The sequence below is a fragment of the Mauremys mutica genome, chromosome 6 (genome assembly GCF_020497125.1).
Source record: "Mauremys mutica isolate MM-2020 ecotype Southern chromosome 6, ASM2049712v1, whole genome shotgun sequence".
In the NCBI taxonomy this organism is placed as follows: Eukaryota; Metazoa; Chordata; order Testudines; family Geoemydidae; genus Mauremys; species Mauremys mutica.
The window spans coordinates 118,335,979-118,361,726 of NC_059077.1; the positions used below are offsets into that span (position 1 = coordinate 118,335,979).

Consider the following 25,748-nt stretch of genomic DNA (forward strand, 5'->3'; position numbering starts at 1 on the left):
TAATGGCATTTTGGGTTGTATAAGTAGGGGCATTTCCAGCAGATCGAGGGATGTGATCATTCCCCTCTACTCAGCACTGGTGAGGCCTCATTTGGAGTACTGTGTCCAGTAGTGTGGGGCCCAAAACAAGAAGGATGTGGATAAATTGGAGAGAGTCCAGCGGAGGGCAACAAAAATGATTAGGGGGCTGGAGCACATGACTTATGAGGAGAGGCTGAGGGAACTGGGATTGTTTAGCCTGCAGAAGAGAAGAATGAGGGGGGATTTGATAGCTGGCTGCTTTCAACTACCTGAAAGGGGGTTCCAAGGAGGATGGATCTAGACTGTTCTCAGTGGTAGAAGATGACAGAACAAGGAGTAATGGTCTCAAGTTGCAGAGGGGGAGGTTTAGGTTGGACATTAGGAAAAACTTTTTCACTAGTAGGGTGGTGAGGAACTGGAATGCGTTACCTAGGGAGGTGGTGGAATCTCCTTCCTTAGAGGTCTTTAAGGTCAGGCTTGACAAAGCCCTGGATGGGATGATTTAGTTGGGGTTGGTCCTGCTTTGAGCAGGGGGTTGGACTAGATGACCTCCTGAGGTCCCTTCCAACCCTGAGATTCTATGATTCTATAAGTACATTTTATCAGGGAGACTGACAAGAGGTAAAGTCTCAAAACCCGAATGACCCAATGGAGGCTTATTTTAGTTAACAGAGGGGTGACCACAGAAACAGTGTCCAAGCCAGACATGCTAACACGTGCCCTATTGAAAAAGGGAATTGACATGAATGTCACTCTTGAGCAAAGAATTGCCTTGGTAGAGGCACCCTCACTTGAAGAATTAGATCCCGTGGGCCAAGAAAAGCATGTCTGGTTTACGGACAGGTGTGCAGTGGTAGTAAAAGGGAAAAGATGTGTAAAATACGCTGCCATTAATTTAGAAGAGGAAGTCATTCAGGGAATTTAGACCCATGGATCGGCTCAGCATGCCGAGCTCCACACAATTTATCAGGTTTTAAGGAAATATGAAAATTCCCCACAGCCCATGTATATTTATGCTGATAGTGATTTTTGTGTGAAGGGGATAGTTTTGGTTACCTGATTGGCACAGGAACGGATGGAAAGCAGCAGATAGAAAGGATATTGCATATTCAGAGGAATGGAAATGGATTTACCAGTGGGTAACAAAGAACTCTAAACAGTTAAAGGTGCGACGTAAAGGCACACAGTAAAGGAATGGGTATGGAGGCCACCTGGAATAATCGGTAGATACAATAGCCCTACGGCATGACATAGCGGTTGTAACCAGAAGTCAGAAAAGGAATGTCTGTGTTGACACACCTAAGCCAACAGATGGCACTACAGACCACCTTAACTGAGTTCCAGGAAAGCTAGAAAGACAGGAGTTACTTAATGTAGCCCATCAGTTTATGCGTGAAGGAGTGGAATGGATTTTAAGAAGGCTAAAGCAAGTAGCAGAACGGGAGTGTATGGAAGATGATATTAAAACATGGGTGCGTAATTGTGTCTGGTGCGCTCAGGACAAGGCTCGTCCTCCACACTGGCAACCCATGATGTGCCAACCAAGGCTTGGGCCATGGCACAGGGTTCTAATTGAGTTTATTGATAAATTGCCAAGGAGTAAGGAAGGATTCCAGTATTTATTGGTGATGATTGATTCCTTTTCAGGATGGGTGGATAATAGCACCAGGGTAGTGGCCAAAAAGTTTAATGAGGTAGTAAGTAGATATGGCACCCTCAAAATAATAGATTCTGATGATGGGGGAGCCTTTGTAGGAGAAATGTTTACAACAAGGATACAAGCCTTGGGAATTAAAGAAAAGCTCCATATACCATACAGGCCTCAGTCCTCAGGCCAAGCAGAGCGCATGAATCGCACTATTAAGGAAGCTCTCCGGAAGGTAGTAAATCACACAGGGAAAGACTGGCCGGATAAACTGCCTCTGATTTTGGCTGCCATCCGCAGCAGTAATAGACTAAGGAGAAAAATTCAACTCTTCCAAATTCTGTTTGGACCTCCAATGCATGCAATGATTGATCCTAGTTACCTGGTACAGGGTCAAGAAGAGAGCTCTAATATAACCCAGCATGATTATTTTCAATGGCTTAAATAGTTACAAGAAGATTAACCCTGTACTGGAGGGTGGTATTATCAGGCCATCAAACACATGAACAACAAAATTCAAAACCAAAGACCCACAAAGGCAGCCCTGTGGGAAACAGGGGACCAAGTCATGTATCTTAAAATGGGAAAAAGGGGTCACTCATTGGAATCAAAGTGGATAGGCCCTTACTCCATAGTGGACCACCTTAGCCTATTGGTATACCGCATTGAAAAAGATGGAAAACTGAAATGGGTACATGTTTCACAAATTAAATTGTTTATATAAATAATCATGTTTAATTCTTTGCAGAAAAGGACATCCCAGAACCTGAGCATGAGGCACTGCTTAACCACTGCAATTTTAATCCACGGAAAATAAGACTCCATTGTAAGGTCTGGCTTTACCTGCTTCTGGGAACTTTTAGTGTCCAGATAATTAGAGCAATCATGGGAGAAGATGCAATCCTCCTTATATGCCAATATTTAAGGAATAATTCACTCCCCGCCAACCAATCATGGATTCCTACCCATGGAATGGTATGATAAAAATGCTAGCCAAATCTTAAAGCCCTTAGGCAATACCAATGTGTATGCCTGGGAAGGGGAAGAGGGACTTAAAGTTCACCTCATAAACACCACAGGAATACCAAACCACTGGGAAATAGGGGTTAAAATAGAGGGTCCCTATGGGGATACCACCTGGAGTTCCAGCTACCCATGATTACCTGTTAAGACTGGAACAATACTAACAGTTATTGGGGATGCTGTCCAATACCCCATAGTGAATTGAATTCCCGGACACATGCACCAGAACCTGGACCAGAGACTATGCATTCAAAAGAGGTACCCCAATTAAGATGAAGAAACCAAAATTGTTTGTGACTCAAAGTGATCCAGTAAAAGTCTTGCTAAATCCACTATTAGTAAAAATGAAAATTGGTCTGTATTGGACTCAGTTGAACGTGTCTAAATTGGAACCCAAATGTTTACCCTACTCCCTTCCTATTATAACAGCCTGGATAAAAACACATGAACACCCCAATGGCCGAGCAAAACGAGATGTAGTAGACACCACATTAGGAGGAGCTGGATTTGGAGCAGGAACTATGAACACTCTAGACTTGGAGGTAATTAAGAATAAGTTAAGTTTCTTGTCATAACTGCAAGATAGTCTAATTGACAAGCAGGCAGATAATACTGTGGATTTGGTACAAATAGGTCTGGGAAATCTAAAAGCAACATGGAATATGTGGCGGCGACTAAACACCACTTCCTGGCTGCTGTATAAACAACAAATAGAATTAGGGAATAAAACTGCCTTGGCCATAGGATGTACTGAGATGCAAATTCTTAGTTTAGCATCACTTGAACACAAAATGTTTTGTGTAATATCTGGGAATGTTGGGTATTAATGCATCTTTTCAAACAGAAGAGATTCTGGTTTGACACCTACAAATATGGATGGATGCAATATGTTTCCAGCATGGTTAAGCCTGATTTGTTATTAGGTGAAATTATTGTTAAAATTGCTAACCAACAGTCTGTGGAGACAGAAATATGGAAAGTGAGCCCGCACCCAAAATTGACCATGGGATCCTTTTGGCTACCCTGGGTTATGGGTCAGTGGTCTGGGAAAGAGAAGAAATTATTGGACATCCAAGGACGTACGGAGTGGAGCCCTCAGAAATGGGTGTGCTTGTCCCTACCTGTCACCACAGAACCATGCAGCAAGGACACATCATTGGGAATATGTGTATGAGACTGTGGTGGGGCGACTGCCCCCCCACCCCATGAGAGAGAGGGCCAGAGTGGCTGTGCAGGCTGGCAGCCAATTAGAGAAGGGCCTACTGAGAGCCAATCAGGGCCGAGATTAGAGCCAGCCAATCAGAGCTAGGCTAGGCCCTATATAAAGGCTGCCTAGGAAGCAGCCCAGAGACAAAGTCTGATAAGGGGAGAGAAGGAGGGCAGGGTGGCTGTTGCTAGAGGGTCCCTGGGTCAGGACCCAGAATAGAGGGTGGGCCTGGGTCCCCCCCCTTCCACTACACCTGGCTGAGGAGGAGCATGGCCTGATACAGGCAGTGGCTGGCTACTGTGACAAAGGGGCTAGACTTTGAGGCTGCAGATGGCTACTAGAATAGGTGCAGATGGAGGACTGCTGATAACACCAGACTCCCGGAAGGGGGTGAGACCAGAGCAGTGGGCACTGCTGGAGGACAGTGTCCTGAAGAGGATGCTGACAAACAGGGAACAACACAGGTCCAGACATCAACAGGGGAGCAGATGACTGACGGGACACCACCGGCAGATGGCGCCCTGCAGAGGACAGAGCTAATTCCAGACATGCCAGCGGGAGGCGTGTGGTGGTGAGTCCCAACTCTGTCACAGGGACGAACTAGAAAAGGTGACTCCATTTTCACAACGGACACAGAGGGATATAGGGAAGTGTGTCATTCAAATATTACATCCCAATGGAGACCTGCTAAAAATTGCAAAGTCTGAAAAAGTACTGACAGCCTATCATTGGTATGATGTTTTTACAGACTGGTTCCCAACCTCTAAGAGCATATTGGCTATTATGTTTCAGCCATTACCAGTTGTTAATATTGTCCTGTGTTTGCTTGCTAGGAATGTGTTCTATGTGCTGTTGGACAAAAATAATGCTTGTTAAATTGCAACCACAAGCTCAAATTGTCTCACAGTATATTGCTATGAAACAATTGTATAAAATATGACCCACTCAAGAATTGTTCTTAAGAGGGTCAAAAGGGGGATATGTAGTAGTAGGATTTTTATGTTGTATTTTGTATAATTTAGAATGAAGGATTAAAAAAATAATAATGTAGCATGTATTAAATGTATTGGTGTATGATTTGATCATATCCTGACAGCCACCCTTTTTGAATAGGGGAAAGGAATGGCCTAATGGGCCATTTGGTAAAAATGCATCAGCTGGAATCTGTCTGGACTGAATTCAAAGCAATTACAGACTTTTTAAGGTCACCACTTTGTGGGTTTAGCATTTTAAAATAAGTAAAAGAATGCAATGATTGTCTTTCCTTTGCATTGCAACTTGATGTTCCTGTTCAAAATGTTCTGTGTAAATCAATTCTGTTTTGTGTGAGAATGAGGAATGTGTGTATTAAGAGACAAGTGTGAAGGCTATCACTGAACCAGATGCTCTAGGGAGGAACTGGAGACAGATGCAAGGGTGCCAGGAGGCTGCAACACACTCCTGTTGAAATGTCAGAGGTGGGCAGATTGAGGACTTTAAACATGAGACAGGCACCTATCAATGGGGACACGATAGCTGTGATCAAAACCAGCATGGGAGAACTCCCTGAGAGACTTGATAAAGGATGAGAAGGACAATTTAAGAAAACAAACACTCGTCAAACAATTGATTGCAGCATGACCGTGCAAAACTCGTTGGTCCCAATGAAGGAAAATTATATAAACAGGGTGCCTTGCCATGAAACTTTGGCTTTGTCCTGCCAAGACTTCCCCGGAGCATTGTATCACGACCGACGGAACCTGGCTCCTTCCTACCTGTGATCAACCTAGCTGGCCCCGGATTGATCCGGACTCTGGACTGGTAACTATAACATCAACTGGCGGGACAGTGTGTGTGGTGTGATTGAATGCATAAGCTAATTATTTGTATGTTCAGTAAACACAGCATATGGCCTTTTCCCCTGAAAAAGATCCCATGTCTTCCTTATAACCATAACACTCTATCTATCCCCTTTCGCCCCCTCTATCTGGCTATCTATCCGTTTATCTCCTTTCGCCCCCTCTATATATGTATAAATCTGTCTATCCCCTTATGCCCCCTCTATCTGTCTGTCGTAGCAATGGCTCAAGCAAAACAGAAGAAGAGACACCAGAAAAAGCACAACCTAGCTGATGCTATTTTTTAAAATATAAATTATTTGCCAGCTATTTAATCACATTTTAGCAGAAACTCAATTCACATAGATTTCTTAGTGAAGGGAGCCTTTCTGCTAAATAGTACACCTGCACGTCAGCCAAAGCTCTCTTCTTCAGGATATTGGACAGGAGATAGAACATATAAAATGTCAGATTCAACAGCAACAGAGGTGACAACTTGCCAGTGTTACCTAAAATAACCAGATATGTCCCTCAGCATTTGCAGTACTTTCTTGTACTTCCCAAATGCCTTGAATACTGCAAATAGCAAAGTTATCTCATTGCAAATTAGTTATTTAAGGTCACTGACATGCTGTTAGTCCACAACCCAAACTTGATGGAATGAAGTATGCTGATTGACAATGTCTCCTAGTTCATTCTGCGAGAGAGGCATACTGATGTGGAGGCTGGCCAATTTGTGTTATTTTCTAGAAGCTGGACTCTCCATGACCAAATGACTCTTGAATTGATGCTTTTAAATTCTCTTCTTTAGAAGTGCCTACGTGCCCTTTGGGTCCCTCTCTCTGGTCTCCTTTTAGACAGTGTTGGAAATATGCCTGCCACGGCTGGGCTCTGGTACCTCTCACAACGAATAGCTCTTTAAATCAGAACAACCCGGTAATTCAAGATGACGCCTTACACTGGGAAATCAGACTAACGATCAATCAGCCAACCTCACACAGCCAGCTGTATTGCACGGGTATCCAAACCAGAAGACTAAGGTGCTTAGGTACCATGGTAAGAGGCCACAGAAGTAACTTAGAAACACGTGTAAAATTACTCGTGTAAGGGCTTGTCACAGGTCAGGGCAACTGCACTTGTATTTCTCTTCGGTGGTCCCTCAAGGGCACACACTCTAGGCTCCCAGCTGCCCAGCAGTTACCTCTTTTGGGCAGAGATCTGCATCTCTCTCCTTCCTGGCCTGGGTTTTTCCAGGCTGAACAGTTCCCTGCCTATACTGTGATATCCCCAGCAAGCCAGACTCCTAAACAGGCCAGCGTCTTTTTGCTTTCTCCCCAAAGGCTTATGAACAGTGTAATTGCCAGCATTTATAAGTTACCACATCGCTTTTTCTGAACAAGCACATTTATTCTTAAGGTGAAAGCATTCCAGAAAAAACATTAAAAACAAACATTCATACACGTATGCTAACGGTTTACCAGCGGTCACCCATCAAGACTTACTGGGCCTTATATAGGCTAAAGTCCTTCCAACCTCACTGTAACGGGTCGACTCACTCCTGTGGCGTCTCCTGCTGGTCGTCTCCGGGAATTAGCTCAGTCCAGTGTCCGGAGCGCCCTCTGCAAGCCGGTGATCCACCTGTTTACTACTGGCCCCCGTGTCCCTCCCAGGACCCCGGTGCCCCTTTAACTGGGTCTCCCCCTCCCAGGGGAACCCCCACCCTACTATCCCCACTTTGCCTCAGTGTTGGCTACTGCCAGTCATTCTCTAGCCCCACGTCCTGGGGCAGACTGCAGTATCAGCCTGTTCATCATTGGCAAGGAGGGTTTGGACCTGCTGTCTTGGCTTACCCCTGGGCTGCACCTTGCAACCCCCAGTACCTGTTAGCCCTCTGCTAGGCCGCAGCCTGGGGCTTTCCAGACTGGAGCTCCCCAGCTCCTCAGCCTTTCCCCAGCCCTGCTTCACCCTCAGGTACTTTGTCTCAGTTCCCTGCAGCCAGGCCCTTCTCCTTCTGAATGCAGAGAGAGACTGTTTGGGCTCCTGGCTCACAGCCTTTTATGGGGCCAGCTGTGGCCTGATTGGGGTGTGGCCCAGCTGCGGCCATTTCCCCAATCAGCCTAGCTTTGAGAGCAGCCGCTCTCAAGCCCTGCCAAGCCGCTTTTAAACCCCTTCAGCTCAGGAGCAGGGGTCCACCCTGCTACACACCTCCCCCCTTAAAACCCCCACCCCTGGGGATAGGGGGGCTTCTTGGCCTGGACCAGCCGCCCATGTGCCTCCAGTGCCACCCGCTTCTTTTCTGATTCCTCCAACCGCTTCCTCAAGCGGACCTCCTCATCTACAATGGCCGCATACTCCTTAGCGAGGTCCACTGCACCCGCTTGGGACTCGCAGAGGGCCCGCTCTGCTGCCTCAAGCCATGCCCATAGATTTGAGTCCCCCAGGCCTTCTTCCCTCAGGGTCTGGGTTCCCTTGGTGGTCTGTCCCACAACCACCTGGGTCCATTTTGTTTCTTGGACATGTCCCCCGTGGGCTCCAGCCTCTTGCTGGGCCCACTCCGTCTGGGTCTCTCTCTCTCCGTGACAGGCGGGGTGATGGTCTGGGTCCCAGCCTCCTGCGGGGTCCCCACGATTGCCACCTCCGCTGGTGTCACCTTCTCTGGATCCAGTGTGGCCCCTTCCGGACCTCCAGGCACCTCCATCGGCCAACCCTCAACTCTCTTGAGGGGGCAGTGCCTCCTAATGTGGCCCGGCTTTTGGCAGCCCCAGCAGGCTACTTCCCCAATCAGCCCAGCTTTGAGAGCAGCCGCTCTCAAGCCCTGCCGAGCTGCTTTTAAACCCCTTAAAACCCAGAGCAGGGGTCCACCCTGCTACACTCCCCTAGGAAGGATTGGGACCCTCCTTGGTAGGAAGGCCATTAAACTCAGGCAATTTATTTAAAAGTCCTTTCTCTATTGTTCTCTAACGTATCCAGCCTGAACTAGCATATGTGAGCCTCTCTGGGGGGTGGTACTTCCCTGGAAGTGTTACAATCTGAGTTAATTTGCCTAATCAACCCCCCTGCCCCCCAGTTCTTAGTTCCCGGAGGAGCTGTGGTCACCCTCCCCCATGGAATTACATACAGTCACTGGCCTAACTTAATACAATAAGTTCTCCCAAAGATATTGCAGGAAATTGCCATATCTGTCCCAGTCTACACTTGGAAATTTAGCAAGATAGTTATTTCATTACATTTCCAAGTGTAGACAAGCCCTAAGTGTTGGCAGGATTGGACCCTTAAAGCAAGATGTAAAACAGACAACAAAAGTAGAGGTGTTGGACAGGAGGGAAGGACAAAGGGTTTGCAGTACAGATGTGTGGTGATTTTGACTCTGGCTGTAGTTGCAAGTGTTTACAGTATTGCCAATCCCAAAAGTTCAGATGAGGTGATTATTTAAAAAAAAACAATTAAATCATTTTTTGCTTTCTTCTGATTTTTTCCCCCACTTCTGCTCATTACAATGCTGCCAACTCTCATCAATTTATAGCCAGCAAGGCAATTCTGGCCTTACTGGAGATCTCCCTAAAGGGCCCAACTGAGATCAGGGCCTCACTGTGCTAGGCCCTGTATAAAACATTGCGAAGGACAGTTCTTACTCCCAACAGCTTACAATTTACTGCAAACTATAGTCATGAATATGGGACATGGAAACTGGAACTGCAAGTTTCTCAATAGAGACTACCAAACTTCCATGAAGTGGGAACAATTTTTAATCCCTGCTGAGATGAGTCATATTCATACTGGTGACAGTAGGGGATCAGTGCGATTGCTCACTAGCAATGCTGTGATGCATCAGGCCCCCGTACGTTTTTACACCTGAGAGAGGCTTGCTTTCTGAAGAAATCAGTTTATTCAGTCAAGTTCTGACGATCCTGGAGCTTGCACTGGCACAGTCTTCCACTCTCTGGCAACGCAGGGAAAGTGTCCCACAGACAGCGCTTTCCATCTGTCCTTCAAGTGTCAGCCCAGAGCCCAGTGGGAGACACCACATTAGCTGGTACTTTGAGACACAAAAAGGAGGTAGTAAGCACTGTAATGCAGTCTTAGTGACCCTGCATCTCCACTCCCATTCAGCCCCTGCCCCAGTCGGTCCTCACCCACTAGCCCTTATGTCTGTCTGTGACCCCCAGCAACCCTTTGTGCCCCATGCTGTCTGTCTCTCCATATCCCCTGTCTCCTGACCTGGCAGGTGCTGTGAAGAAGGCAGGCTCTTTCTCATCCCCATGGAAGCTGGGGCTGGCTGGGAACTGCTGCTCTGTTCTAGTGCCACAGTATCCTCTGGTGGGCAAAAGGCGGAACTGCTGCAACTTTCTGGCAAAAGTTACTTTCTGCAGGAAAAAAAATATGCATGGCACATTAATTATGGATGCACACCGTGGCACAGAATTCCCCAAGGAGTAGCTTTTTTGGCACTTTATATATCACAGCTGCACCAGGTGGTAAAAATCCCATTCTTTCCTTGTTCCTCATGGCTGGTTACTTTTCAGGGGAACTGTACTGCCATAGCAAGTGGTATCCCAACTTCGTCTTTGCTAAATTATGTTGGTGCTAACGGATTTCACCCAGAGTCTCCAAGCAGCAGCAACAGAACTGCCTGTGCTAACTGAGCTGAGAGAAACTGGGAGTAGAAGGTGAAGTCTAGGATACCACTTGTGTCTAAAGGAAACAAAGGCACTTCCAATTAGAAGCAGTAGTATTTGAGACCTAAGGCTATGTTTTATACCTTTGGGTGTCTTTAGTTTATGCTCAAAAGAGACTAAGGTTGGTGACCATTGCAGGAATAGTAAGTCAGTCATACTAGCAGAGTAATATCACCTCTGGATTCTGGCTCAGAGGGAAAGATTTTCATGTCTGACAGGGTACTATGGGTAGAGAGCAATGTAGGTCAACTGGCATGGTGGCAATAAGCCTTGGAAGAAAGTAGTAGCTTACCACCCACCAAACAGATGGTCAAGACCCTTGCTGGTTCAACCCAGGAAGCGGCAGGTGTATTTCTGTACTGGCAGAAGCTCATGAGTGGTCACGTATGTGGCGCTAGAAGAGAAACTCAACAAGCATCATTTTCTGTAGAACCCTGATGATGAGATTAAAGGTTGAATTATGGGTCAGTGGTGAGGAAGGAGATATAGATGTAGTTGCTCCAAGAGGCATAAAAAAGGAGACCACTTACTCAGGTTTTTCACATATTATATGAGCCTAGTCTTTGTCTGAATGCTGTAGTATTTATTTTGGGAGACAGTGTTTAAATACAGACACTTCTGTGGCAATGGCAGACCATAAGACAGGGAAATCAGGGAGGTCTGTTGAACAATATTAAAACCTCAGGCCTACCTCCCTACCGTGCCAAGTCTGATGAGACTAGGAAATAGATAGTGTCACTGAGTAGGCACATCCCGTCACTGGTAGCTTGTTAGGATCTGTTGCTATAAGAGCTAATATTGTTGAGTATTCTCTTTTGGAAGGGCTGGTCTATCAAGATTTCCTCCTTTGGAAGTAAGCCAGCCATACTTCCCCACCTTGTTATATTTAACGACAACATCTGCCCTTAGGAGTTAAAACATCCCCCAAAGACAGTTAATCCAACTCCTTTGTGGTTTAGGACCTTAAGACTGAACAAATGATTAAGTTTTTCAGTTTACATAGAACTGACATTTGACACGTGATATCCAATCCTCGACTCTGGGAGCCAGCCTTACCCTGCTCTGCTGAGAGAACCCCCACTCCTGGGCTGTTCATGCACAGCCTCTGGCATGTAAGCTGCTCCCAACTACGTGACTGAGCACTTTTGGCTTGGATTGTGCGACTGAATGACACTAGCCAATATCTCTGTCATCAACCATTTCTTCTGTGAAACCCCGTCGCTGGGTAAGCTGTCATGTGAGGACACCTCCAGGCACAAAACCCTGATGCTCGTGGGGGGTGTTTTCATATTGGTGGTCCCTCTCTTCCTAGTTCTGGTGTTCTATGTTCACGTCCGGGTGGCCATGCTGAAAAACACCTCCACTGCTAGTGGCAGTGGAAGGTAAATATATGCTACTTAGTATGTTACATTGCCTAGTGTTATGTGATCGTTCAATGCATGCTTGCAAAACTATGATGAAAAATTAACAGGCCAGGCACAGAATCTACTCATCCCCCTTTCTTCAGAGGATTAAGCGACTGAAAGTGCTCGTGGTGTTTATTGACCATTAAAAGGAACTGGGTAAGTGACAGTGTCAGATTTTGCAAAGAAGATGCAATCACAGAATCATAGAAATGTCAGGCTGGAAGGGACCTTGACGAGTAGTCAAGTCCAGCCCTCTGCACTGTGGTAGGATCCAATAAGCCTAGGCTACCCCTGACATGTTTGTCCAATGTGTTTTTTAAAACCTCCAATCATGGTGTTTCCACAACCTCCCTTGGAAGCCTATTCCTGAGCTTGAGAAACCATATCCAAATGCATACACCTACACGGTGCTCAACAGCTGGATACTGGGTTTCCTGGCTTATAACGATTTCAAATCTCACTTTTGAAGGTCCTGAATTCATGTAACATGCACAGGAATTTTTATAAGGATGGGCGCAGACAGCATAGTTAAAACTTGATTCATTTCCCAGTAAGAAGCCTGGCAAAAACTAACCAATCGGTCTCTGCTTCCGTGACAGCTGGGAGAAAGCAGCAAACTTACTGGCCAGTAAATCAGGAAGAGGTCACTTCCTCTCCTTTAGAGTTACCCTGGAGTCAGTGTCTGACAGGATGTCTGCTTTCCTGCTGAGTGGAGGTGGGGAGGAGTTCTGAAGCAAGGCGCCTAGTTGCAGGCTGAGAGGATTGCAGTGCAGCAGCCAGGAAGAGTGCCCACCAAGTGCCAGCTCTGAGATCTGAGTTATTGCTCACGTCTGCACTCAGCAGCAGCACCGTGCATTAGCTCCTCGTGGAGCTCTCTGCTGCACCGCCAAGATGCTCTCTGCAAAGGCATGGTAAGTGTAAGCAGGAAAGCTGGGAGGATGGGCTTGGCTTTGAGGGGGTTAAAGTGCAGTTGCCCAGCTCCTGGGTCCACAAGGGCTGATTTTATACGGTACTTTCAACACGTCATTCAAACGAGAGGTGTGTGGTCTGCAGAATCTAGTCTCTTTTTCAATCTGAGTCACTGGATACTGCAATCCTGAGGCCTCCATTATTGAGGAACTAAAAGAAAAACCACAACTACAGCAAGGAGCAAAATGAGATACACAGCAGTAGCCCCAATTCTGATTTCACACTGCTTTTACACAATCTAACTGCACTGGCTTCCATAAGTCACTCCTGGTGTGTCCTGTGCCACAAGAGAATCAGTGCCAGTGTCAACAAAGGAGGTAAAACACTCACTGGGATTGGCTCTGTTACAGCTGGAAGCAGTGCACTGTGTCTGGGTTCTGCAGCAAAGTGCACTCTCAGCCAAATCCCTCCCACATGGACACAGGCAGGGGGGCCTGTTAATCATTTCTACCAGTGCTCCACTTGAGAGCCCTGGTCTAATCGATACCATCACAATCTGTAGAGATCCAATCTTTCTTCGGTGTATTTTTTCAGTAAATGTGCTACAGTTATTGGTAGTTTGTATTTGCCTTGATTTTCCAATAATTGTTAAATTTGTACAAAAGCAGTACATCAGATGATAAACTGGCAAATAGTCATGCACGAAAATTATCCCACACTGCTATAAAAACAGTGAAAAATGACTCTACAGCAAAGTAATTGTTACTGTCCTAGAACAGACTGTACATGAAATTCTTGAATCCGACGAAGTGGGTATTCACCCACGAAAGCTCATGCTCCAATACATCTGTTAGTCTATAAGGTGCCACAGGATTCTTTGCTGCTTTTACAGATCCAGACTAACACGGTTACCCCTCTGATACATGAAATTCTCCAACACCCATCCCATTTTCATAAAACACGTTCTTATCTAGCTGAACCATAAGTCATGGACTTCTTGCAGGAACCACAGAGTATAATTGTCTGGCCTGTGTTATATGGGAACTCAGAATAGATGGACATAACAGCCCTTTCTGGACTTAGAATCTATAAGTTAAAGGAGCATCCAGTACATACTATACATTACTGTCTCAATAACAGTCCTGATCACCAGAACATGATGGAAGAAATCAAAGGACATTCTCTTCATTTGCCAACCTATACCAAAATAGTCTCAGTGCCCTATCTCCCTAAAAGTAGAATGATGTACTAGGTCCCCCGGCTTAGGGATTTAGAAGGTCAGTATTACTCTTTCTACTACCTGTGACTCTTCGTCGTCTGTATGGCTTTATATGCAAACTAGAAGGAAGTGTTGATGTAAAGGCCAGTCGTGCTCAAACACAAAGTGCCAGGTCCCATTGAGCAGAGTTGAATTAAGATCAGGATTCCCCAAGCAGGACCTTTGCCTTTCTCTTGATTGCACTGTGCCAATGTTTAACTAGAGGGGGAAGTTTTCCATCTGTTGTTTAATCAATGAGATATGATACTCTACAGTGGACTCCTGTGTATGGTATAAGTGCAGTATTTTCTGAAGACAATGCTAAATTTGTAACCCACCTGTCCAACACAGAAGCAGAAATCCCCCCTCACCGGGATTCAAACTCACCACATTTCTGGAGGCTCTGGAGGCAAGGGTGTCCCCAGTTCTCACTTGGAAAGTCAATATAACAGGGCTAAAGATCCCAGCCCTCCATGAGCACAGCTTAGCAGGTCAGTTTGTTTCCACAGTTCAGATGCCAGTTTACCTGTGAGCGCTGTAAACCTGAGGAGAATTCTGGGTACTGCCATGCAAATGAGCACACTGCCTCAAGATTTCTATAGGAAAGGGGCCTTGAGTGATCTAAACTCCAGGAGCAGATTCCAGCAAGGTTGATTTATCCCCTAATCCTCCCAAGGCAGATAAAATGCATGCCATACAGCGAGCTCTGGGGAGGTTTCAGATGACAACTTAATAATGAAGGTCCTGTGCTGTTTGGACACTAAACCTCTCAGCATGGCACCTTTTGTAAGTGCAGAGGCTTTTCTCAGGGTCCTTGCCCAAAATGTCTTCATCCTGAGGTCTGATTCTGAGCTCACCCTGGTTTATACACTCTTGTATCTCCATGATTTCTGATGCTTGTCTGGAGTAAGTGAGATCAGAATCAGACCCCACTCTGTCCCCACACAGTGCAGCCTGCTTCATCAGTTGGCTGCTGCTCTCAACCTCTCAGAGATGGCTGCATTTCATTGGTGGTGCACACTGTATATGTAGCTTGTGAGGTGCTTTGGGACCTATCAGCATGGAAAGTGCTGTGCAGATGTAAAATACTGGTACAAATTCTGTTTTCAGTTATACTGTAGTGAAAACCATTTTCTTCAAAAGAAGCCACACCAGTGCAATTGAAAGAAAATTAGGCCCGCTCCTCAGCTGAATAAATCAGCTAAGCTCCCTTGATGTCAGTGTGAATCTTCCATGTTCCAGCAGCTGTGTGCGTGCCAGGCCTTGCTGCAATGACACAGAAGACAGTCACTCTGTCGTATGTTGATGAAAACAGTTTTGTCCTGAGATGCATTAGAGCCAACATCTGCCTCATATTTGCAGGGACCATGAATTGCAAACATTTCCTGGTGTCTATTTTTGGCATTGTGTCTGCTCAATCACTGTCTAATGCACATTTGAACTCCAGCGGTTGTGTGCAACTGCATGTGTTGGGTCGCATGTAGTGCTCACTCCTCCAGGCCCACTCCTTTGGCACCAAAGAGATATGTGGGAGCTATGCAGTAGAAAGAGAGCTGGCACTCTAGAAAATGCAGGGTTGGGTCAGACTGTGTTAACTTAGCTGCAGATTCCCCAGGGGCTGATGAAGGTCTGATGCTAATATGAGTTTAAAAGGGCTCCACAGGCGATCTTGGCAATTACAGGCCGGTAAGCCTAACTTCGGTACCGAGCAAACTGGTTGAAATTATAGTGAAGAACAGAATTATCAGACACATAGATGAACACTATTTGTTGGGGAAGAATCAAGATGGCTTTTGTAAAGGGAAATCATGCCTCACCAATCTATTAGAATTCTTTGAGGGGGTCAACAAGCATGTGGGCAAGGGTGATCCAGGGGATATAGTGTACTTAGATTTTCAGAAAGCCTTTGACAAGGTCCCTCAAAGGGTCATAAGCAAAGTAAGCTGTCATGGAATAAGAGGGAAGGTCCTCTCATGGATCAATACCTGGTTAAAAGATAGGAAACAAAGGGTAGGAATAAATGGTCAGTTTCCACCGTGGAGAGAAGTAAATAGCAGAGTCCACAGGTATCTGTACTGGATCTAGTGCTGTTCAGTATAGTCATAAATGATCTGGAAAAAGGGGTAAACAGTGAGGTAGCAGTTTGCAGACCATACAAAATTATTCAAGATAATTAAGTCCAAAGCAGTCTGTGAAGAATGACAAAGGGATTTCACAAAACTGGGTGACTGGGCAACAAAATGGCAGATGAAATTCAATGTTGATAAATGCAGAGTTATGCATATTGAAAAACATAATCTCAAGTAACTATACATACAAAATAATGGGATCTAAATTAGCTGTTACCACTCAAGAAAGATCTTGAAGTCACTGTGGATAGTTCTCTGAAAACATCCGCTCAATGTACAGTGGCAGTCACAAAAGCAAACAGAATATTAGGAACTATTAGGAAAGGGATAGGAAATAAGACAGTAAATATCATAATGCCACTATATAAATCCATGGTACACCCACACCTTGAATACTGTGTGCAGCGCTGGTCCTGCCATCACCAAACAGATATATTAGACTTGGAAAAAGTACAGAGAAGAGCAACAAAAATGATTAGGAGGCATGGAACAGCTTCCATATGAGGAGAGATTAAAAAGATTGGAACTTTTCAGCTTGGGAAAGAGAAGACTAAAGGGGGATATGATAGTGTAGGGATGCGATGACTCACCAGTGTGGCGCCTCCTGCTGGTCGTCCTGGGAATTAGCTCTTTTCCAGCTCCGGAGCACCCTTTGCTGGCTGATGTCTCGCCTGCTGCTGGCCCCTGTGTCCCTCCCAGACCCCGGTGCCCTTTTCATCTGGGCTCTGCCCCAGCAGTACCCCCACACTCTGGGTCTCCCCTCCCAGGGGAACCCCTAACCTTTTCACCCACCTTGCCTCAGTGGCTACTGCCAGTCGTCATCTAGCCCCCTTTCTCTGGGGCAAACTGCAGTCTGTCATGGCCACTCATCATTGGCAAGGGGTTCGGACCAGCTGCCTCTGCCTATCTCTGGGCTACTGCCTCTGCAACCCCCGTTCCTGTCTTGGCCTTTAACCAGGCCCACAGCCTGGGGAGTTGCCACGCTTGAGCTCCTCTTGCCTTTCCCCAGCCCTGCTATGTTCCCTGTACCCTGAGCTCCCGGGCAGCCCGGTCCTTCTCCCTCCAAGGCTGGAGAGAGAGTCCTCCAGCTTCTGGCCCACAGCCCCCTTATCAGGGCCAGCTGGGCCCTAATTGAGCTGGCCACAGCTGTAGCTGCTACTCCAATCAGCCTACCTTGGCTGTTTTAACCCCTGTTCTCCAGGTGTGGGGCAGCTGCCCCGCTACAGATAGACATCTATAAAATTGTGACTGGTGTGGAGAAAGTGAATAGGGAAGTGTTATTTACCCCTTCACAAGCCACAAGAACCAGGGATCACCCAATGAAATTAATAGACAGCAGGTTTAAAACAAACAAAAGGAGTCAACCTGTGGAACTCATTGCCAGGGGATGTTGTGAAGGCCAAAAATATAATGGGGTTCAAAAAAGAATGAGATAAGTTCGTGGAGGATAGGTCCATCAATGGCTATTAGCCAAGATGATTAGGGATGTAACCCCATGCTCTGGGTGTCCCTAAGCCTCTGACTGCCAGAAACTGGGACTGGATGATAGGGGATGGATAACTTGATAATTGCCCTGTTCTGTTCATTCTCTCTGAAGCATCTGGCATACCAAAATCCAGAATTATCTTCCAGCTGGCTATCTCGTAGATGTGTTAGTATTGGAACCACTTGGACTTTCTTGAGTTATTTTCTACACACTCACAATCAAAGGTCTGCTATTCAGAGAGCATACTCCAGGAGAGGGGTTTGTGTATGCTAAACTAATGTGTTTATTATCTGCTCACGTGTCTCCAGGGACTGGCAGACAAATGTCACTTGTGAGAGTTCGGTAGACATGGAGCTGGTTCTGCATTACTCTCTTATTCCATCGGTAAGTAAACCAAGTCACCAGTGGCCTAGAGCTGCCATGCTCAGCAGAAGTACTGTCAAATGTATCTTGATTATGTGCAATAATGGATCGATTCCTTGCTGCAATGACAGCTCTCAATTCAGAAACAAGCCACAATAGCATCAGGCACTGAAACACTGCAAAATGTTGGCAGGAAACTGAAAAATGCTTGCAACAATTTTATATGGGAAACAAGCCGTCCTAATATCCAGGGGTAGTGAGTGATATACACTCGTGGTGTCTGGGCTCCAGCCATTTCAGGGACTGGGGGCCTGGCTCCACCAATGTTTGGGGCCGGGTCTCTCTCCCAGCCCCGCCTACCAGCCCCACATGCCTCCCGCAGTGACCCCCAGCCCCCACTTGCTGCCCCTGGGCCCTGGAGCCTGCAGCTCCATGCTGACTCCGCTCTGCCAGCTCCCCACATCAACTGCTGCCGCAGGGTCCTAGTGCGCCCTAGCCCTGAGCTCCCTCCCACACCCCAAACCCCTCATCCCCAGCCCCACAGCCTTCACCCCTGTACCCCCTCCTATCCCCAAACTCCCTCCCAGAGCATGCACCCCCTCCCCCTTCCCACACACACCCTCCTACCCCCAAACTCACTCCCAGAGCCTGCACCTCCTCCCATCCCCAAACTCCCACCCAGAGTCTGCACCCCTCACCCCCTCCTGCACCCCCACACCTTGCCCCAGCCTGGAGCCTGTGACCCTGCACCCTAATCCCCAGCCCAGGGCCTGCACCCCAGACCTCCTCCCCCCACCCAAACTCCCTCCTTAGGCAGGTAGGGGGTGGAGTTTGGAGAGCAGAGTTTGGGCGGTAGGTTCTGGGCACCACCAGAATTTCTACAAACCTACCACCCATGCTGATATCTACAAACATACATGTGCCAAATTTCAGTGTTCCCTCATATTGATTTTAAATATGCTCTAAGATCTTATGTGTACACACAACTTGTGTGTGGGCTCTGGGGGGATTTACTTAACCTGTTTCCTTTCATAGAGTTAGCTTATTAGGCTTATTGCCTAGGGGAACTGATTCAGTCATGTTTGCAGTCATTCTGGGTGGGCAGGATCCTCTGGATCTTTGTGGAACCCAAAGGATCTCTGCTTTTCATACTCACACCACACCTTGGGCCCAATTGTGAGTTGAGTCTGACTGAGTCTGAGCATCAGGTTTTTGTGGTGGTGTACCCAGAATGAGATGTCCAGGCTGAGGAAGAGTGTGACTGTCTGTCAATAACTTACACACTAAGAGGACTTAATCACAGCCTCTTACACTCACCTTTGGATTTGGTCCCCTGTGCTATGGGCCTCTTCCTTACACCGAGAGCTGGATGGGATTCTCTTAAGGAGCATGTAGTTGGGTAGAAAAATCACCCCACGAGGGAGAGGCTGGGGAGAGAAGTCAAAGTCAGATTGTCAACAATCCAAGTGGGAGAAAAGATCACATACTGGTGCAGGAAAGGAAAGCTCCAAAGTGGGAAAAGGAAACCAAGGAAACCTGGAGGCCTAGCAATGTGTGATAGTATCAGCGTAACACCCGAGAGGGTGTGGCCTCAGGAAGGGGCTCTGTTCTGCATTGCCAGTGTCACGGAGTCTATGATTTAGTGCATCTTCCCCATCTCTATGGTCCTAGTAGGCTGTGTTCTTTCCTAGAGTCAATGGCTCATACACTCCCATCTCATAGTTATTCTCCTTTCCTTGTAGTTTGCCATCATTTTGGTGCTGTCCTTCCTTGAAAGAAGAATGAGCAGAAGTCAGATAGATGGAAAATTGCACCTTCTCAATGGCCGCTTTGGAATTGTCATGTGAGTCTGAGCATAACTCGTTGCTGCTGGTCCCGGCCGTTTCCAAAGGCATGGCTGTTCTATGCTCCCCTTAACTCTTACAGCAGGCTGCTGGGCTCTGGAGAGGTGGGAGGAGAGTGAGATGATGATGAACTTTTAATTCAGGAAGCTGAGTTTGGAGAGGAAATGCCTCTGCAGCCCCTTACCGTGTCCAGCTCTCGCTGCCGGGTTTCACCAGAAACAAGAAGGCTGCTTCAATCAGTCATTCAGATGCTCTGTATATATTCATCTGCCACAGAAATATCAACTACATTATGGGTTTGATCCCCCTTTCACTGACACCTGATTTACCCCAGGGCCACTCCATCCATCTCAGTGCAGTCACTCCTGATTTACGCAGGGTACCCGAGAGGAGACTCAGGCCCATTGTCTCTGAAGCAGGCCCAATGCCCCTGGCCTGTGGAGAGAGTGGAATGCACTCCCACATGCCTGGCTGTCTCCGCTAGTCACTGGGTCATTTCTGGAAAGGCTGAAATCCCTTCTAGTGCTGCAGAAAGCTCACCGCCCCTGTGGAAGATGAGGGAGGGACTCCTGGTGTCCTCTCCTGTCTCTGAGCAGCCCCGCAGTGCTAGACACAGCCTCCCCATGGGTCCTCACAAACCTCTCCGCAGGAAGGGATTTGCTAACCCACAGCTGCACTGGGTGTTTTGATAAGCACATGTTCCCCACAAGCTGCTTCCATCCCCTTGGTGTCTTATTAGCTAACTGATCTCCATAGTCCCCTTCATTCAGAATGTGTGGACAGGGATATAGTCTGCAGAAATCTACTCCATGAAGGGGCTGATGGCTGTATCTGGAATATACAGCAGCACCCAGTTAAAGAGAAAACTTGGGGCAGCCAGCCAGCAGTGCATCTGGCTGTGAACACTCTGTGAAGGGGAAGGTGTGAAGCACTGAACTACTACACACATGGGAACCTCCTTACTAGAGGGCCTGGCCATTTGTTACTATGAAGTGAGCTTCCGCTAGGCCCAGCCAACTCCCGTGTTTTCCCATTTGGCTCAAGGATGCCAAAGGACTCACTGAAATGTTTGAATTATCCCATGGAAAGGTGCAGCTGCCTGCCAAGAGCTGGTTACTGCTGCCCAGAGCAGTAGGACACCGTGGGCCTGATGCTGATACACAGAAAAAATGAACAAAAGGCAACCTGTTAAGTCTTTTGGGGTTCAAAGTATGCACAGGTGTCCAGAGCATGGCAGAGAAGAGCGGCAGGGCCCCAGGATGTAGTGTAGCGAGTGCTTTTCTTCTCACTGCCCCATATGCACAGCCATAGGCACCGACTCAGCACCCACCGGCAGCCAAGGTTTGTCTAGGGGTCAGGATTCCCAGGTAGTTTTTGCCATGCACATCCCATGCTGGCCGCAAGGGCCTACCCATCTCCAGCAGTAAGGGACGCTGATGCTAATCACGGCACATTTGACAGAGTCCTGCTATCTCCAAGGTCAGTGGTGATATCAGGGTCAGCCCAATAGGGCGTCACTCCACATCCAGCTAACATGTTCAAATTTTCAGAGCCAAAAGGAAGATTTTTCAGGAAGAGGACATCATAGATCAGGGAGATGGCTGGAGCTTTATTAAAGAAGTTGATGAAGGAGCCACAGAACTTCCAAAGGCTAGCACAGACCTTGACAGAGACAAAGCTGTCACAACACCACTTAGAATCATAGAATATTGGGGTTGGAAGAGACCTCAGGAGGTCATCTGGACCAACCCACTGATCCAAGCATGACCAACACCAACTAAATCATTCCAGCCAAGGCTTTTTCACTTCATGAAGAGAAACAGAGTCATAGATTCATAGACCAGAAGGAACTATTAGGATCAGCTATTCTGACCTCCTGTATGACCCAGGCCATGGAATGTCAGCCAGTGATTCCTGTATCAGGTTCATCACTTCTGGCTGAGCCAGAGCACACCCTTTAGAAAGAAAAGCAAAAGGAAAGGGGATCAGAAGAGGGACTGGTGGCGTTTGCAGTTAAATCAAGTCTGAGGAGCAGAGCAGAGTGGGAACCTTGGATTCAGCAGCAGGAATTGCTCTTTGTTCACAGACCCTTGGATTTTGTTGGGACATTCAGCAACCGATGGTCATTTGGTATTGCATTTGGAGCTACAGCCAATAAAGTTATGTTCCTGTTTTCAGAAGGTTACCTGCCACTACGAGTGCCCAAGTGGGCCCAAGGTATGGTGCAGATCACACAAACCACGCTAGAGAGGGGGGTATTCGTCCATCTTTTCCTTCTCTAGCTCTCCAGTCTGGCATTTGGAGCAACCTTAAACCCGGGGAAGGGGTTATCTTTGCATGGGCACTTCTGTGAGGCCTGGTGGCTTCCTCATGCAATAATGCTGCTGGGCATGTGGCCTTGGTCAAGCCTGGGAATGAGGTAAGGGCCTAGGTCTGGGAAGCGTTAGGGTGGATCTGAACATCAAGAAGATCTGGTAGCTTGGGGTGGCTGTGGCCTTTTCCCTCCACCCTCATCCCTACCCTATCACCATGGCAGAGACAGGCTGCCTTTGGGACACATCTCCTATTAGAGATTTAATATAGCTGTGGTCACTTGGCCAAAGATCATCATTCTTGTCCCCAACTCCAGTGGCCTCTGCCGTTTGCAAACTGAGTAACTCCAGTTAAGATAGGATTACTCTGGATTTAAACTGGTGTAACTGAGATCAGAGTCTGATCCTCTGTCTCAGGACCTGAGGACATGTGCACAGCTGTAGCTACCAGTGTAAATCCCAGTGTAGGAGTACTGCACCATTGTAAATGCAGGCTGGCATCAGCACGGGCTAGCAAGCCTTACACTGCAAGCCCCATATTGCACTGGCATATTGCATCTGCACTGGGGTTTGCAGAGGTGTCGTTACTCTGGTACATGTGTCCCAGCATAGATAGGTGACACTCCTAGGGACTGTCGTAGCCCGGGAAACAAAAGACCAATTTCCGTGGTGACTTATGTGGTGGGTTAGTTACTTAAGAGGTACAAATGGGTCAGCATTAATGGACTTATATCAAAGCTATACTCATTTTGCACACTCATGGCGTGATTCTCTGCTGCCAGGCACCCTGTGTCGTCCTTGAAGCTGGTGCCAAGCGAGTTCAAAGTGGGTGTAAAGTACCATTCACTGTCCTGTAACCAGCTGGCACTCACTGTGCATGGTGACAGGAGGCACAAGGCCTTGGAGACTCAGGCCCACACTCCTCCTTTACTAGGTATTGTTTAGCCGCTTGTGTAACTGCTTCCATTGGTCACCAGTAGATGTACCCCAGGGATTGCCAAAGGCGCCGTACTTGCTAACGTCAGGTAGGGGGGTAGCTGAGTAGGTTTTGAATTAGTTTGTTCTTTGAAGGAAACTAGAAGATACTGAAGGATTTCTCATTCTGTCAGGATTTCCTGTATTTTTGTCACCTTCCTGCTCTGTCGGAAGGTCACTTAGCTTCAAGGAGTCCTTGACAGTGAGAAGGTGCCCTGTGCATGTGCAGAGCTGCAGCTCGTTCAGTCGCAAGAGGAGACCAGGGCCTTGATTCTGGTCAGAGGGGCCTCATTAGAACACCGGTGTAACTCCACAGACCCCCCTGGAATGCATCCACTTTCCCCGCTGTGACACTAACCAGTGAGAGGAGACTGGGGCTGAGCAGATATTGACCGATGGTAGTTCACGGTTGGACAAGGATTTCAGAACTGACAATAACAGCCTGGCATCCTTTGCTTTCTCTCCAGCCATTGTGCTTCTCATAGGAGCCACTGAAGTGGGCCTCTCATATTTCCCTTTCTTCGCCTGCCTCTCGACGGAATTCCAGATCACAGGGTCTGTGCTGGGATTCTTCTACACGTTCACTTGGTAAGTCATGTTACCCTGAGATCCAGCCCCTGGCTGGCTGGGCTTAATCCTGCAAAGCACTGAACAATGACTTCAGTGGGACTCCTTGTGCTTAAGTGCTTTGCTGGACCAGGGCCACAGTGCTAAGAACCTTGCAGAACTGAACCCTGTTTGGGTCACTCATCACTTTTCTCCACCCACAGTGTAGCCTGATTTGGGGAGGGTTAGTAGGGACAGTGGAATTTATCCACTTAATTTAGTTTTATTTAATAATTAATTTTCTAAGTAATTAATAATGTTAATAATAATTAATAGATATTAATAATATGGGTATGGCTCGCCAATATGTGTGATCAGAAGATAAAGTTCGTCTTGAATCAGGCTTCACAGAATTTATACAAGGAGATTGGGATATATCTGACAGGAAATTTACACTGAGACAAAATTAGTCAATTAAGACCTTTTATTTAAAATCAATAAAACAAGAAGTAAATGTAAAATGTTAAAAGCAGTTTGAGATTACAAAGTTACAAATATCACAGTTCTAAATGCACTCTGCAGCAGTAGCACTAGAGTGAATTTCACACCTCTGATAGAGGAAGTTATAAAGAAACTGGTTATAGGTTAAACCCTTTTTTTAAACTAGATGTTTTAAAGTAAAACAGAAATAAGACTTATTTCATACTTACAGCTGTGAAAAGACTTAATACTACAACTTAGTATTGACAGCTTTCGTAGGAGAAAGAGGCTTCGAAGTAGGTTGAGACGATAAGAATAGAAAGATGTATCGCCCGCCTAATGGTGGAGATTGTCACCCTTTTTATAGGGAGAAATCCTTCCTCCTATGCCCAAATTTGTCTTTCCCCCATGGAAAGGTAAGGGTACCTGTTTTCATAGGTTGACCTTTTATGTACGTATTAATGACAGCTATGTACGTATCTTGTGGTGTACTTGTTAGATTTGTGGGCAGAAATACCCTCCTTTTCACCCTAACTAGGTGAAAGGTTAGCAGACATTCAAAAAGTCCCTAGACATTTTGCGTAGGTTTGTCTCCTATTATTACTTTTCTGAGTAAGGGTCTTAAAGGTTGCTGTCAGCGTCACAGAGGAAATTGGCCAGGATGTCTGGCCTAGAAGTTTCTAGGTATCTTGCATTACAGCTTATTGCAAATTTCTATTAATCTATGCAGCCTACACACTTTTATCAAAAAGATATTTTATACAGACCAACAGATTAATCCTCAGGGCTACAACAGCACTGTTTAGAGTACGTGTTCTGTGTATCTTTATACCGGAGAGCAGTGTGCCGGGGACACTGGAGGGCAGCTTGGGATAGGGGGACAGGGTACTGGAGAGCAGCCTGGGGTATCATGGCAGTACTGGAGAGCAGCACGGGAGGAGAGTAACACCAGTGTGTTTTCCAGGTTCGTAATCACGATCACAAACATTGTGCAGTGCCCACATGGACAAGTAAGTTTCTATTTCTGTCTGATGATTATTTTATTTTATATGTTACCAATGTTTATGATGCCACCTGGGGCACTTTAGCAACAGAGATTTAACTAGAAAGCCAAATAATCTAACCAAAAGTTCAATCCACTGCTAAGGAAAATAGATGTGTTCAACATCCTTCCCAGAAGATGCCTCGCCTGGGGTTTTGAGGGGCCACTGAGAGGAGTAAATGCCGCAGATGGGGTCCCCAACTGAGAAAGCCCTCATGCCAAAAGCTTCCAGATGGAGGAAGAGGAAGAACCCTAGAGCCATGCACAAAAATGCGCATGTAATTGCCCACCTAATTTGCACACCTAGTCCCGTGACTGCATGTGCAAATCAGATATCTACACAGGCTCTTGGACTGTCAGAGGTCAGATTATGCCCCCACATCCAAAACTACATGGTGTGCATGCCAGGACTTTGATTTCCCGAAGAAATTAGGGCTCCCACTCTTGGGCCTGATCAACATGGAGCCTCATTTACTTCAGTGGGGCTCTTCATCATTGTAAAGGGTTTGCTAGCATGGATCCAGTTGCAGGATTGGGGTCAAGGTGGGCACATTGTATGTGCCCGGCACTAGGAGTCTCAAGCTGAGAACCTGGCTTGGAGGGTTTAAA

General features: G+C 46.8%; 1 protein-coding gene and 1 long non-coding RNA gene across 3 annotated transcripts in view; one reads left to right on the forward strand and one right to left on the reverse strand.

Moving 5' to 3' along the window:
- Positions 1-9,441: 9,441 nt before the first annotated feature.
- LOC123372283 overlaps positions 9,442-25,748 on the reverse strand; it is a 43,085-nt gene continuing 26,778 nt past the window's right edge. Inside the window, exons 3-5 of the long non-coding RNA XR_006580187.1 lie at positions 19,258-19,367; positions 9,932-10,077; positions 9,442-9,749 (exon numbers count right to left, since the gene is read on the reverse strand). This is a non-coding gene — a long non-coding RNA (uncharacterized LOC123372283). The remainder of the gene's footprint in view (positions 9,750-9,931; positions 10,078-19,257; positions 19,368-25,748) is intronic.
- Positions 12,474-25,748, forward strand: part of LOC123372279 (stimulated by retinoic acid gene 6 protein-like) — a 38,517-nt gene continuing 25,242 nt past the window's right edge. The window contains exons 1-6 of one of the 2 annotated variants that reach the window (XM_045020284.1): positions 12,474-12,706; positions 17,886-17,961; positions 19,683-19,783; positions 21,871-22,001; positions 23,539-23,659; positions 25,062-25,107. In XM_045020284.1, coding sequence (XP_044876219.1) covers positions 12,687-12,706; positions 17,886-17,961; positions 19,683-19,783; positions 21,871-22,001; positions 23,539-23,659; positions 25,062-25,107 — 495 coding nt within the window. In that variant the 5' untranslated portion in view covers positions 12,474-12,686. Of the gene's footprint in view, positions 12,707-17,885; positions 17,962-19,682; positions 19,784-21,870; positions 22,002-23,538; positions 23,660-25,061; positions 25,108-25,748 lie in introns of those variants that run through there. The other variant, XM_045020285.1, reaches the window with a different exon arrangement.